The sequence below is a fragment of the Mytilus californianus genome, unplaced genomic scaffold, assembly GCF_021869535.1.
Source record: "Mytilus californianus isolate M0D057914Y unplaced genomic scaffold, xbMytCali1.0.p SCAF_7, whole genome shotgun sequence".
NCBI classification, from domain to species: Eukaryota; Metazoa; Mollusca; class Bivalvia; order Mytilida; family Mytilidae; genus Mytilus; species Mytilus californianus.
In genome coordinates this window covers 36,436,743-36,449,799 of record NW_026262723.1, presented here as the reverse complement: position 1 = coordinate 36,449,799, position 13,057 = coordinate 36,436,743, and the positions used below count along the sequence as shown (strand labels likewise).

General features: G+C 32.2%; 1 protein-coding gene across 1 annotated transcript in view; it reads right to left on the bottom strand.

Moving 5' to 3' along the window:
* Positions 1-4,435: 4,435 nt before the first annotated feature.
* The window catches only part of LOC127710082 (uncharacterized), a 467,780-nt gene continuing 459,158 nt past the window's right edge, over positions 4,436-13,057 (bottom strand). The window contains exon 76 of the mRNA XM_052215826.1: positions 4,436-5,763. Coding sequence (XP_052071786.1) covers positions 5,469-5,763 — 295 coding nt within the window. The 3' untranslated portion in view covers positions 4,436-5,468. The remainder of the gene's footprint in view (positions 5,764-13,057) is intronic.

Here is a 13,057-nt window from a genome sequence, read left to right as displayed (position 1 = left end):
GGGCCAAAAAGGGGCCAAAAAAAACATTTTTTTCTAGTTTCCAGACAATAACTTGTGTTCAAGTGTATGGATCTCTCTGAAATTGTACTGCAAGGTACCATACCACAAAGGGTAGGCTGGGATTGAGTTTGGGGGTGATGAATCATAATGGGGGTTCAAAAAATTTTGGGGGGGGATTTATTTTTTTTTCCTTTTTTGTTTCTTTTAAAATTTTCCATTTTAAGTTGGTTATTTCTGATTTATATTTAAAATCAAATAATAATGATATGGTAGGAGATACACACCAAACAGGATGTGTAAATTATTATATAATAAGTATTGTGCAATAGCAAGAAGTTTTCAATTGCACAGTATTGCACAATAGCAAGAAATCTTCAATTGCACAGTATTGCGCAATAGCAAGAAATCTTCAATTGCACAGTATTTCGCAATAGCAAGAAATATCCAATAGCACAATATTGCGCAATAGCAAGAAATTGTCAATTGTACAGTATTGCGCAATAGCAAGAAATATTTAATAGCACAGGATTGTGCAAAAGATACTTCCTATAAATTGCTTATTTCTTGACCAATTTCAATGGGGTTTTATTCTTGATTTCATGGGGTTCTTTAATATGCTGAATCTAACCGTGTATTTAGTTTTTGGATTTTGGGCCCCGTTTTTAAATTGGTCCACATTGAGGTCCAAAGGGTCCAAAATTAAACTTTGTTTGATTTCATCAAAAATTGAATTATTGGGGTTCTTTGATATGCCGAATCTAACTGTGTATTTAGATTCTTAAATTTTGGTTCCGTTTTCAAATTGGTCTACATTAAGGTCAAAAGGGTCCAAAATTAAACTTAGTTTGATTTTAACAAAAATTGAATTCTTAGGGTTCTTTGATATGCTGAATCTAAACATGTATTTAGATTTTTGATTATGGGCCCAGTTTTCAAGTTGGTCCAAATCAGGGTCCAAAATTAAACTTTGTTTGATTTCAACAAAAATTGAATATATGGGGTTCTTTGATATGCTGAATCTAACCATGTATTTAGATTTTTGATTTTTGGGCCCCGTTATCAACTTTGTCCACATTGAGGTCAAAAGGGTCCAAAATTAAACTTTGTTTGATTTCATCAAAAATTGAATTATTGGGGTTCTTTGATATGCCGAATCTAACCGTGTATTTAGATTCTTAATTTTTTGTTCCGTTTTCAAATTGGTCTACATTAAGGTCTAAAGGGTCCAAAATTAAACTTAGTTTGATTTTAACAAAAATTTAATTTTTAGGGTTCTTTGATATGCTGAATCTAAACATGTATTTAGATTTTTGATTATGGGCCCAGTTTTCAAGTTGGTCCAAATCGGGGTCCAAAATTAAACTTTGTTTGATTTCAACAAAAATTGAATATATGGGGTTCTTTGATATGCTGAATCTAACCATGTATTTAGATTTTTGATTTTTGGGCCCCGTTATCAACTTTGTCCACATTGAGGTCAAAAGGGTCCAAAATTAAACTTTGTTTGATTTCATCAAAAATTGAATTCTTGGGGTTCTTTGATATGCTGAATCTAACCATGTATTTAGATTTTGGATATTGGACCATAATAGGTGAATGTCCAATTTAAAATTTTTAAGTTCTTAGACCACATTCAATCTGTGTTAGAAACCTATGCTGTGTCAAATATTTAATCACAATCCAAATCCAAAGCTGTATCAAGCTTGAATGTTGTGTCCATACTTCCCCCAACTGTTCAGGGTTCGACCTCTGCGGTCGTATCAAGCTGCGCCCTGCGGAGCATTTTATTGAAGAGTAAAAAGAATAAAAAACCTACATCAAATATTTATATTCATGCAATAATTTTCACCTTGTCTGTTATGTCACTGTCACTTCCTGTTTTGAATTGTTATGTAAAAAAATGTATTGTTATATTTTTTATTCCCTCTGTATTAAGGAATGGTTACTATTTGAGTTTTTTTGAAAGTTTTTAGATTTCTACACTTTAAGTGATTTTCAAAGCCAACTTTATTTTATTTTTTGCCACTTTAAAATTATTTAGGCTATTATAACAAATTTTTAGAAGTTAGCATTTAGCTTCTCAGTTCCCCATTTCTTGTTTTTGCCAGTAAGACAGTACAAAAAAGAAAAAGAAATAACAAGTATATATGCATAATGTCATCTGTTGTTTTTGTATTTTCAGATTATAGCAAGGGATGCATGATGCAAATTAAATCAGAAGATTCAACCATCTGAAGAAAAACTGAGCATTGGCGGATCCAGGGGGAGGATTCCAGGGGTTGGGCCCCCCCCCCTATTCTGAGTTAGGAACCCCCCCTTTTGAAAATGGCAGGATTCGCCCCTGCTGAGATCATCTTTAAAAGTCAAACCGCACTTTTTAAAATTCAGCCGGACTTTTTAAAGTCCAGCTGAACTTTATAGAGTCCATATTTTTGCCACAAATGCTGGCTGGATTTTTTTTCAGACGTACTTTTATTAAAGTCCAGCTGGACTTTATGAACCGGACTCCTGCTAAATTAAATATTTCGAGCCGGTTTACGGCTAACTTCGCTGAAAGTCCAGCCGGGTATCTATTATAAGCAATTCAAAGAAAAGTCCAAATGAATATTATAAGTGAGGTTCTCAGTACGGCTACTGTCCGGCTGGAGTATGTGTCATGTTTTTCATACGGGTAATAAGCAAACTTCCCAAAAAATCAAGTCAAAATCTTCAAGCATGACGAAAAAAACTGTTGAAACTTATTATTTAAGTGAATTTTCTTTGTCCAAAGACCATAACTCTGCACAAAATTATCAGACTGGAACAAAATTCCAACTTGATCTGTAACTTGTCATGATAAAACTATATACTTATTATTAAATCAATATCTTTAAGAATGACAAACAAAGCTACCACTAAATTCTTCAAACAATTTACCAAAGAAAAGGAAAAAAATCAAAAATGTCATTTTGTCTTTTAAAAATCTTTAAAAAATGAGTTACTTCCCTTTGAACAGAAATCTACTAATTAATAAGTATTTCATCAAAAATTTAATTCTAGGGAAAGGGCTTTAACTGAACAAAGAGAAAAGCTAAAATCGTGAAAATTGAACTTGACTTGTAACGATAAATCAATAAACCAAATATCAAATCAATATCTTCTTGCAGGAAGAAAAAAAGTCTGGAAAACTGATTTGCCGGAATGACAGATGGACAGACAGACAGACGGACAGAGTGCAAACCTAAAGTCCCCTTCGACCTTGTCGGTAGGGGACTAAAAATTTGAGTAACACAGAGCAATTAAAAAATTATGCTGTTATTGTTTTATTTTCTAATGAATCCTGAGCTAGTATGAATAGTTATCCAATCCTTGCACGCATATTTTTATTTATATTGGTTGAATTTGTTCCCATTCTGACTTTAATACAACACATTTTTTTAGATATCTTTAAAGGCACCATCTTACAGATAATAGTAAGCAATAATAGTAATTTTGTTTTATATTTTCCATGCCTTTCCATTTGTTAATTTGAGTTTATCATAACATTTATTAAATGATTTGGTGTATTTAATTTGTTCTTTCAGAATCAATTACAGCTCTTTTCATAATGCTAGCAAGACAAATGTTTGTTTGTATAAATGTTTGCTCAAGCATTGTAATTAAGACTGACATCTGCAAACAATATAAGTAGGCGGAGTTAAACCTGTGTATAGGTAAATTTGATTATTTGATAATGTCCAATCAAATTTAAATATAATGTTTACAAGTTTAAATCCGCCTTTTTATGTTGTTTTCAGATGTCAATCTTAATTACAATGCTTGAGCAAACATTGACACAAACAAAGCAAGCAAGCCAAACAAACCTTTGTCTTGTTAGCATTATGAAAAGAGCTGTAACACTATCTACCTTCCAGGGCACTTTTTTTTACCTTTTCTTTCATTAGGTTTTTTTTCCTTGCACTTGAGCTGTGCGCTTGCCGAAATTATAACAACAAGTCTCATGGTTAAGGTCATTGCATATAGAAAAGCTGTTGGCGAATAAGAGTATGGGAGGACATATAATTCAATTGCATTGCATTTTTTGAAATTTTGATAAGATTATGGATTTTCTTTAAGTTCATGAACACTAGTTTTATAGTAAAACTATTAGCCATTCAATTATATAAAACATATTCACCTTTTTTTTACATTTCAAGTTTCACATGACTTTTGAGTTTTCTATCAGTACAATGAAGGTTTTAGACAGAATTTCCCCCTCTCCTCACTATACAAATACAGCAACTCTAAAACAATTCTTCTAAGGAAATTTTGAAATACACAGACAGTTGAACAAATAGCAACATCTCTGCCAAAGTTTCATTTGATTTAAATTTTAACTATACAAAAAAATCTCTGCCCACATGATGTTAGTGGAATATTGTTTTAATGAATCCAAACACAATTCATAGACAACTAATGATTTAATATTGAATTTTATTATAAAAATAATATATTGAATTAATAGTTTTTTTCAACAGAACACAGACAATTGTATAAATATTGCATTAAAGTTGTTAATCGGGACTAAACAATTGTGTTAATATATTTATATATGATTATAGTAAATAACAACACCCTTAAACATATTTCTAATGTGAAGACATAAAATCTCATTCTGTAATTATGATTATGATTATGACAGTGCAATAATCAGAAAAATAAAAGATGTTACCTCTAATGTGTTTTCAATACATCTTTGGATGACATAAATAACTTCTTATATATTGAACATTTATCAGTAACAGCCATCATACTTTCTTCTGTTAAATCTATGCAATTAGTGATATTTGGTCCAAGCACAACCGGTGAAACAAGCAACACTAAATTATAAGTTTGAAGAAAAAAAACAGTATAAAATATCTGCCAACTAGAAGCAATTCAGATAACTACTGTTGAAAACTTGGCTGCTACAATTCATATCACTCCTGTCATCCACCCTTATATATATTCTGCAGAACTTTTATGAAATTGAAAAAAAGAAAATCAGAAATAAAGTTTCCAAAAATAACAAATACATTTTTATTTTAATAACTTCATTTTTTACCTTTATATTCATTTTCATAAACAATGTTCATATTTCTATAAGACAATTAATTAGTCGTGAAGTCTATCCACTACAAAAACGTGAAAAGTTACCTTTTTTTCTTTTTCAGAGTTGCTGTATATTAATAAAATTATTTTTTTGTTATTAAAAAAGAAGATTCAATATGTTTTTCAATGTTGATAATTGCTTCTACAATCTGTCTTTATAATGTTCCATTTTCACTTTATTATATAACATTTTCTGACTAAAAAATAACTAAACCTGCAGATCTCTTCACTTTTTCAACATTAGATGATACAATGACTTACAGTATTTGATTATATGCTCAAAACACATGAAACTTAAACTAAAATCTTGTGACATTTTCATATAAAATCTAAAGCATTTATATTTCTTAGTTTCAAATTTATGTCTGTGCTGCTGCATGCCATTCATGAGTTTGACGTCTTGGTGTTTCCCTTGGCGTTCCTCTTGGTTGATAGTAGTCCTCATCACTTTCAAAGCCTCTGATTTGTTTCTGTGCAATATATGGTGCATACGGATCATGATCATATAGATCTGATCCCCAGCTATGGGGATAGGCTGCAAGCATTGGTCGTGGATAGGTCCTATTATCATACATTGGATTCCTATAGGGAGCATCACTTTCCATATCATACGTGCGATTGAACTTTTTCCTTTCAAGATCTTCAGATCCGCTTCTACAAAAAAAGTACTTTGAGTAACAAAAGTTAACAAATCAATAAAAAAAAAACCAAACTCGAACTGTTACTTCTTATACTATGACAAAACAAAACAAGAATGTGTTCATAGTACACGAATGCCCCACTCGCACTATCATTTTCTATGTTCAGTGGACCGTGAAATTTGGGTCAAACTCTAATTTGGCATTACAATTAGAAAGATCATATCATAGGGAACATGTGTACTAAGTTTCAAGTTAATTGGACTTCAAATTCATCAAAAACTACCTTGACCAAAAACATTTAACCTGAAGCAGGACAGACGGACGAACGAAGGGACGCACAGACAGAAAAACATAATACCCCTCTACTATCATAGGTGGGGCATAAATATCAAACAGACAGATAAAAGCATTACAGAAAAGAATGCTGAAAACTTTCTGGAAGGACAAACTTGCAGAATCTCCTACAGCTTTCTATATTATATAAGGGGCTAAAAAGCTCGAAGTCTACTATGAAGGCTGAACACAAATCATTAAAGAAGAAGGTAAATCAACTGGAACAGAATTCTATTGCTAAAGGTAATTACTAATTCAACAAATCCAATATATATCAGCATTAATAGCTGAAAAATAGTGATTATCATGAAATCTTCCAAGTCCCATAGCTGAAATTGGCCTAAAAGTATTTAACTATGACAAAAATTAAGATGATACAATAATACATCAAAAAGGCACCTCATTATAAAAAAAATCCCAAAAACATTACATCGTCAGAGGACTGAAAAAGGAGGAGAAATCTGTTTTTTTTTAATCAATAAGGCCTATGGTGAAAATTATGTCAAACTAAACTGAAACTGAGAGGTTGGTCTGAAATGAGTGTTATATAATTATAACCAATATACTGGCTCAATATTTACAAAAAAGACTGACTATTTTATTAAATATAAGTCAAAAGTTCAGGAATAAAATTTTAAATTAGAAACCACAAGGACATAATTTAGTACTACATGAAAAGTATGTCAATGATAATAGCCTGGATTACCACCTACTTAATTTAAAAAGTGTACCTCTACTCTCTTAAATCTTAAACTTGACCATGAAATGTAATATTTTAACACTTCATAATCACATCTAACTACCTTAACATGAAATTTGAACAAAGTCTATCACCTTTTCGAGCCAATTTTAGATATTTTATATCTTGATGAATTCTTTGATGAACTAACACTGAAATATCTAATTGGCTTCAAACCAAACTACTTTAAATATGAAACCTAACAAAGCAATGGAGACAGATGCATAGAGCATAAACCCTCCCTATTCAAGAGTTCCAGGAAAGTGGTCGTTTCAATGGTGAGGTGAAAACAAGAGGCTCTCAAGAGCCTGAATCGCTCACCTGTATTTCAGAGGAGATTTTTAAATGTTAGCAAACTTGATGAACAAATTGTGTAAAATTGTCTTTAAAGGGCAATAAACTAGAGGCTCTCAAGAGCCTGTGTCGCTCACCTGTATTTACTGATGCTTTGGAAATCATGTAAAATAAGGTTAAAATCATAATTAATAGTATTAGATATTAGATATTATAATGATATTTAAGATAATAACAAAAAACTGCAAAATTTTTGTAAAATTACTAACTCAGGGGCAGCAACCCAACAACGGGTTGTCAGATTTGTCTGAAAATTTCAGGGCAGATAAATCTAAATCTGATGAACATTTTTGCCACCTGTCAGATTTGCTCTAAATGCTTTAGTTTCAGAGATATAAACCAAAAACTGCATTTTACCCCTATGTTCTATTTTTAACCAAGTCGGCCATGATGGTTGGAAGGCGGGGTCATCGGACAAATTTTTTAAACTAGATACTCTTATAATGATTATGGCCAAGTATGGTTAAATTTGTGTCAGTAGTTTCAGAGAAGAAGATTTTTGTAAAAGATTACAAAAATTTACAAAAAATTGTTAAAAATTGACTATTAAGGGCAATAACTCCTAAAGGGGTCGACTGACAAATTTTGGTATTGACAACTTATTTGTAGATCTTACTTTGCTGAACATTATTGCTGTTTACAGTTTATCTCTGTCTATAATAATATTCAAGATAATAACCAAAAACTGCAAAATTTCCTTAAAATTACCAATTATGGGGCAGCAACCCAACAACAGGTTGTCAGATTTGTCTGAAAGTTTCAGGGCAGATAGATCTTGACCTGATAATCAGATTTACTCTAAATGCTTTGGTTTCAGAGATATAAGCCAAAATCTACATTTTACCCCTATGTTCTATTTTTAGCCATGGCGGCCATCTTGGTTGGTTGGCGGGGTAATCGGACACATTTTTTTAAACAAGATACCCTTATGATGATTGTGGCCAAGTTTGGTTTAATTTGGCCCAGTGGTTTCAGAGGAGAAGATTTTTGTAAAAAGCTAATGACGACGGACCACGACGACGAACGCCAAGTTATGAGAAAAGCTCACTTGGCCCTTTGGGCCAGGTGAGCTAAAAACTGCAAAATTTTGTTAAAACTACCAATTCTGTGGCAGCAACCCAACAATGGGTTGTTCGATTCGTCTGAAAATTTCAGGGCCGATAGATCTTGACCAATTAAACAATTTTACCCCTGTCACATTTGCTCTAAAAGATTTAGTTTTTGAGATATAAGCCAAAAACTGCATTTGACCCTTATGTTCTATTTTTAGCCATGGCGGCCATGTTTGTCGATGGATACAAACTTTGGATACAATTTATTAACAAGATACCCTAAGGAACATTTAGTTAAAGTTTGAAGGTAATTGGCCCAGTAGTTACAGAGAAGAAGATTTTTAAATGTTAGCAAACTTGATGAACAAATTGTGTAAAATTGTCTATAAAGGGCAATAACTCCTTAAGGGGTCAATTGACAATTATGGTCATATTAACTTTTTTGTAGATTTTACTTTGCTGAACATTATTGCTGCTTACAGTTTATATATATCTATATTAATATTTAAAATAATAACAAAAAACTGCAAAATTTTGTTAAAACTACCAATTCAGTGGCAGCAACCCAACAATGGGTTGTTCAATTCGTCTGAAAATTTCAGAGCTGATAGATCTTGACCAATTGAACAAATTTACCCCATTTCAGATTTGCTCTATAAGCTTTAGGTTTTGAGATATAAGCCAAAAACTGTATTTGACCCCTATGTTCTATTTTTAGCCATGGCGGCCATGTTTGTTGATGGATCAAAACATCAGATACAATTTATAAACTAGATACCCTAAGGAACATTCAGTTAACGTTTGAAGGTATTTGGCCCAGTAGTTTCAGAGGAGAAGATTTTTGAAATAGTTTACGCCGACAGACGCCAAGTGATGGCTTAAAAGCTAAAAAGTTGGTGATATTTTTCTATGCATCTGCTTAGTAATCCTAAAATGCTGACTTACATATGGAATGGTTTTAACAGATTTCCACTTAAAAAATTCAACAACACTTTTCTATTTTGACCTTTCTCAATTTGCTGAAAATCTATGGTCAGCCGTCATTACCCTTAACTTGATATTTCATTAAAATGACATATTGTTGATTCCATTAATATTAGTTGATCCCAAATATAACTAACTTTATGATGTAATCATGTTAGATTGTGTAGAATTAGATCAGACCTGAATAAAGAGCTGCGCCATAAGCGCATGATAAGTCCGTCCCATCATATGAGAAATTTATAAAAAAACTAAAGGGAGGTTGTTTTAATAGATAATAAAATGCTTCGCTGAGCGCAGCTGGATACCACTGCAGAGGTCCAACCCTGAACAGTTGGGGCGAAAAATGGACAAATATTCGTGCTAAATGATACAGGTCTGAATTTGGATTGTAATTAAATATTTGACTCATAATAGGTTTCTGACACCGAATAACTGTAGTCAAAGAACTAAGAATTGGTTATATGATTTGAATTTATATTCAAGTTTTTGCTTTTGTGCAATACACTATGCTGTTGTGAATTGATCCCCCCCCCCCCCCCCCCAAAAAAAAAAAAAAAAAGAATTTACTCCCCTTTTTTTTACTTTCGTGAAATACACTATGCTTTTGCGTATTGACCCACCCAAAAAAAAAATATATGAAGAAATTTTCTTTTTAATTTCTGAAATCTGAAATGAAAAAAAAAATTGCCCTCCAAAACCCCCTCCCCTCTTTTCCAAAAAAAAAAAAATTCTTTCCCTCAAGATATGGTCATAATCTCAATTCAAATTTCCAATGGAGTTTGCAACCATAATTACCAATTTAAATACATCATAAAAGTCTTAAATAGATAATTTAAAAGCAGTGTAAGGGAGGTAATCCAACATTGTACAATTTTGATTTTGGATTACCTCCCTTACACTGCTTTTAAATTGTCTATTAACCTGGAAACCCTTGTTTTTTCCCCTTTTTTGTCCCTAATTCCTAAATGGTTTGTGCCATAACCCCCCAAAGCCAATCCTAACCATCCCTTTGTGGTATGGAAACTTGTGGTATAATTTCAGAGAGATCCATACACTTAAACACAAATTATTGTCTGGAAGTTACAAAAATGCTTATTTTTGGCCCCTATTTCCTAAACTGTTGGTACCATAACCCCCAAAATCAATCCAAACCTTCCTTTTGTGGTATTGAACCTTATGGTAAAATTTCATAGAGATCCATTCACTTAAACTAAAGTTATTGTGTGAAAACCAATGTGTCTTCGGACGACAATGACGATGACGCCAACATCATACCAATATACGACCGCAAAAATTTTTGCTGTCTTATAAAAACCAGTCACCAAAGTTTCATGAAAACTGCTCAAAGTACTTTTGATTTATTGTCTGAAAACTGGAAAATCACCCCTTTTTATTTATGAATAAAATCCCATAACTCGGAAACGTAAAATCTATAATTTATAAAAATAGAAAGGGAGCTCACATCAATAGATATAAACAATTCACCAAATTTCTTGCAATTGGTGAATGCGTTTTTGAGTTATTGTCCGAAAACTTGAAAATCCCCCATTTTTAATGAATAAAACCCCATAACTCGGAAATGTAAAATCTAAAATTTATAAAAATCGAAAGGGAGCTCACTTCAATAGATATAAACAATTCACCGAAATTTCATGCAAATTGGTAAAAGTGTTTTTTAAGTTATTGTCTGACATGTTGACGACAGACAACGGTATACCATAATACATCCAGTAAACGGGCATATTAAAGGTTGCACTTTGTAAATACAGCTGTTTCACAAGCCACACCTCTTTTGGGGAGATATATCATATTCATAGATATGTTAATTTGTTACATACTGGTTCCCAGATATGATCTCTGTGTTTCATCTCATAGAGACATAACTTGAGAATGTTACCAGTATAGAAAAAATGGAAGCGCCTAAAATTTAATTCTTAGGAGGTCGATAAGTGGAGGTAGGGGTAGTATAGAATTTTAGTACAAGTTTAAACTCTTAGAAGTTCAGGGCATATAAATGTTGAAAATATGCCGCACAGCCCTATATTTTGACCTTTGAATAAAATAGTAGTGCATATCAACTTTCCTTTCCGGGATATAATTTTTCACGAAACTTCCTAGTAAAAAAGACACAGTTTTTGCCACACAGGGAGTTCCTATGGGAAATTGCATTGTCTATATTTACAGAATTGCAACCTATATAGGGTGAAAAAAAGAGAACATATAGAATTTCACCAAATCTGGTTTATCTCAGGGATTTAAATAAAATTAACTCAAATACAAAGTTTTCTGAATATTTCATGAAGATTGAGAAAATCCTGGGCCTTAACTATGATGACTCAGCATAAATTCACAGTTTACAGTATGCTACTTAAAGGCCTGAATTCAAAATAAATTCTTAATATATGCATATTTGTAATTTGAATTGTTTAGAAGTGCTTATATTTACTCTCCGCAGTCATTGAAACTCATAGATCCTTCCTGAATATTGTTGTTGGGGTGTTTTTGTCCTGTTGATAACCCAAAAGTAAGCCGAAACACCTGAATGTGCTTTTTTGTGACCGCAGCATAAAATCAAAGCACGAAAGCGCTGTAAAGGCAGTTAATTACAGGTTGTGTGTATTTTAAGCCCAGTTATATCATTATCTTGCATAGTACAGTGTACTTATCAGAGGTGGCTTTCAGTTTTTAAGATTTAGAGTTCTCTAATGATATTGAACAAGTTTTATGAATGTCATATTCTGAGCACTATATGAAGGCGATTGTTCTCACTTGTTTATGAACTAGTGCATTATGTCCAGTTTGTACCTTTTTTATCTATGTTTATAGTCAAATTAGTTATCAAAGGTACCAGGATTGTTTCGTCTACATAAGACTCATCAGTGACGTTCAGATCAAAATAGTAACAAAGCCAAACAAGTACAAAGTTGAAGAGCATTGAGGACCCAAAATTCCAAAAAGTTGTGCCAAATACGGCTAAGGTAATCTATTCCTTGGATAAGAAAATCCTTAGTTTTTTCATTGGCAATCATAACACATCTCCTTATTTATATAATGATCTATATTCAACGACCTCAGGTACAAAAAAAATGTATGTAACTAAACTATGATGGGAAACCTTTGACTTCTTTCTTTATATAAACTTTTGATTTGGTACCATAGAACTATGTAGAGTAAATGTACATTGCAACATGTCAACTCTTTCAACTCCAAGCAAAATTATATTTCCAAGCATAAAGTAATTTATGAATGAAAAAAGGAGTTCTTAATTAAGAAATAAACTGATTCGCTGAGCGCAGCTGGATACACCCGCAGAGGTACTACCCTGAACAGCTGGGGCAAAAATGGACACAATATTCAAGCTTGATACAGGTCTGAATTTGGATTGTAATTAAATATTTGACATATTATAGTTTCTGAATAAATGTAGTCAATGAACTTGAAATCGGTTATATGAATTGAATTTATATTCAATTAAAGATTTCTTGCTGTTGTGCAATACACTGTGCTGTTGTGCAATACTTAATAAATCTGTTGCCAGACTATAAACAAATAAAGTTCAATTTCTTCTCAATGTCATATTTGAAATTTATGAAAATCAATAGGGAGATTACATCAATAGCTATAAATTATTCACCAAAGTTTCATGTGAACTGCTTAAAGCATTTTTGAGTTGTTGTCCAAAAACTGGAAAATCCCCCCTCTTTTAATGAATAAAACCCCATAACTCAGAAAATGTTAAATCTAAAATTTATAAAATTCTAAAGGGAGCTTACGGATTGATAATTTAGTCTTAGATGCAAGATTTTTTTATCAGTTGTTAGTGGCTTTGAACTAGCTGTCAGTAA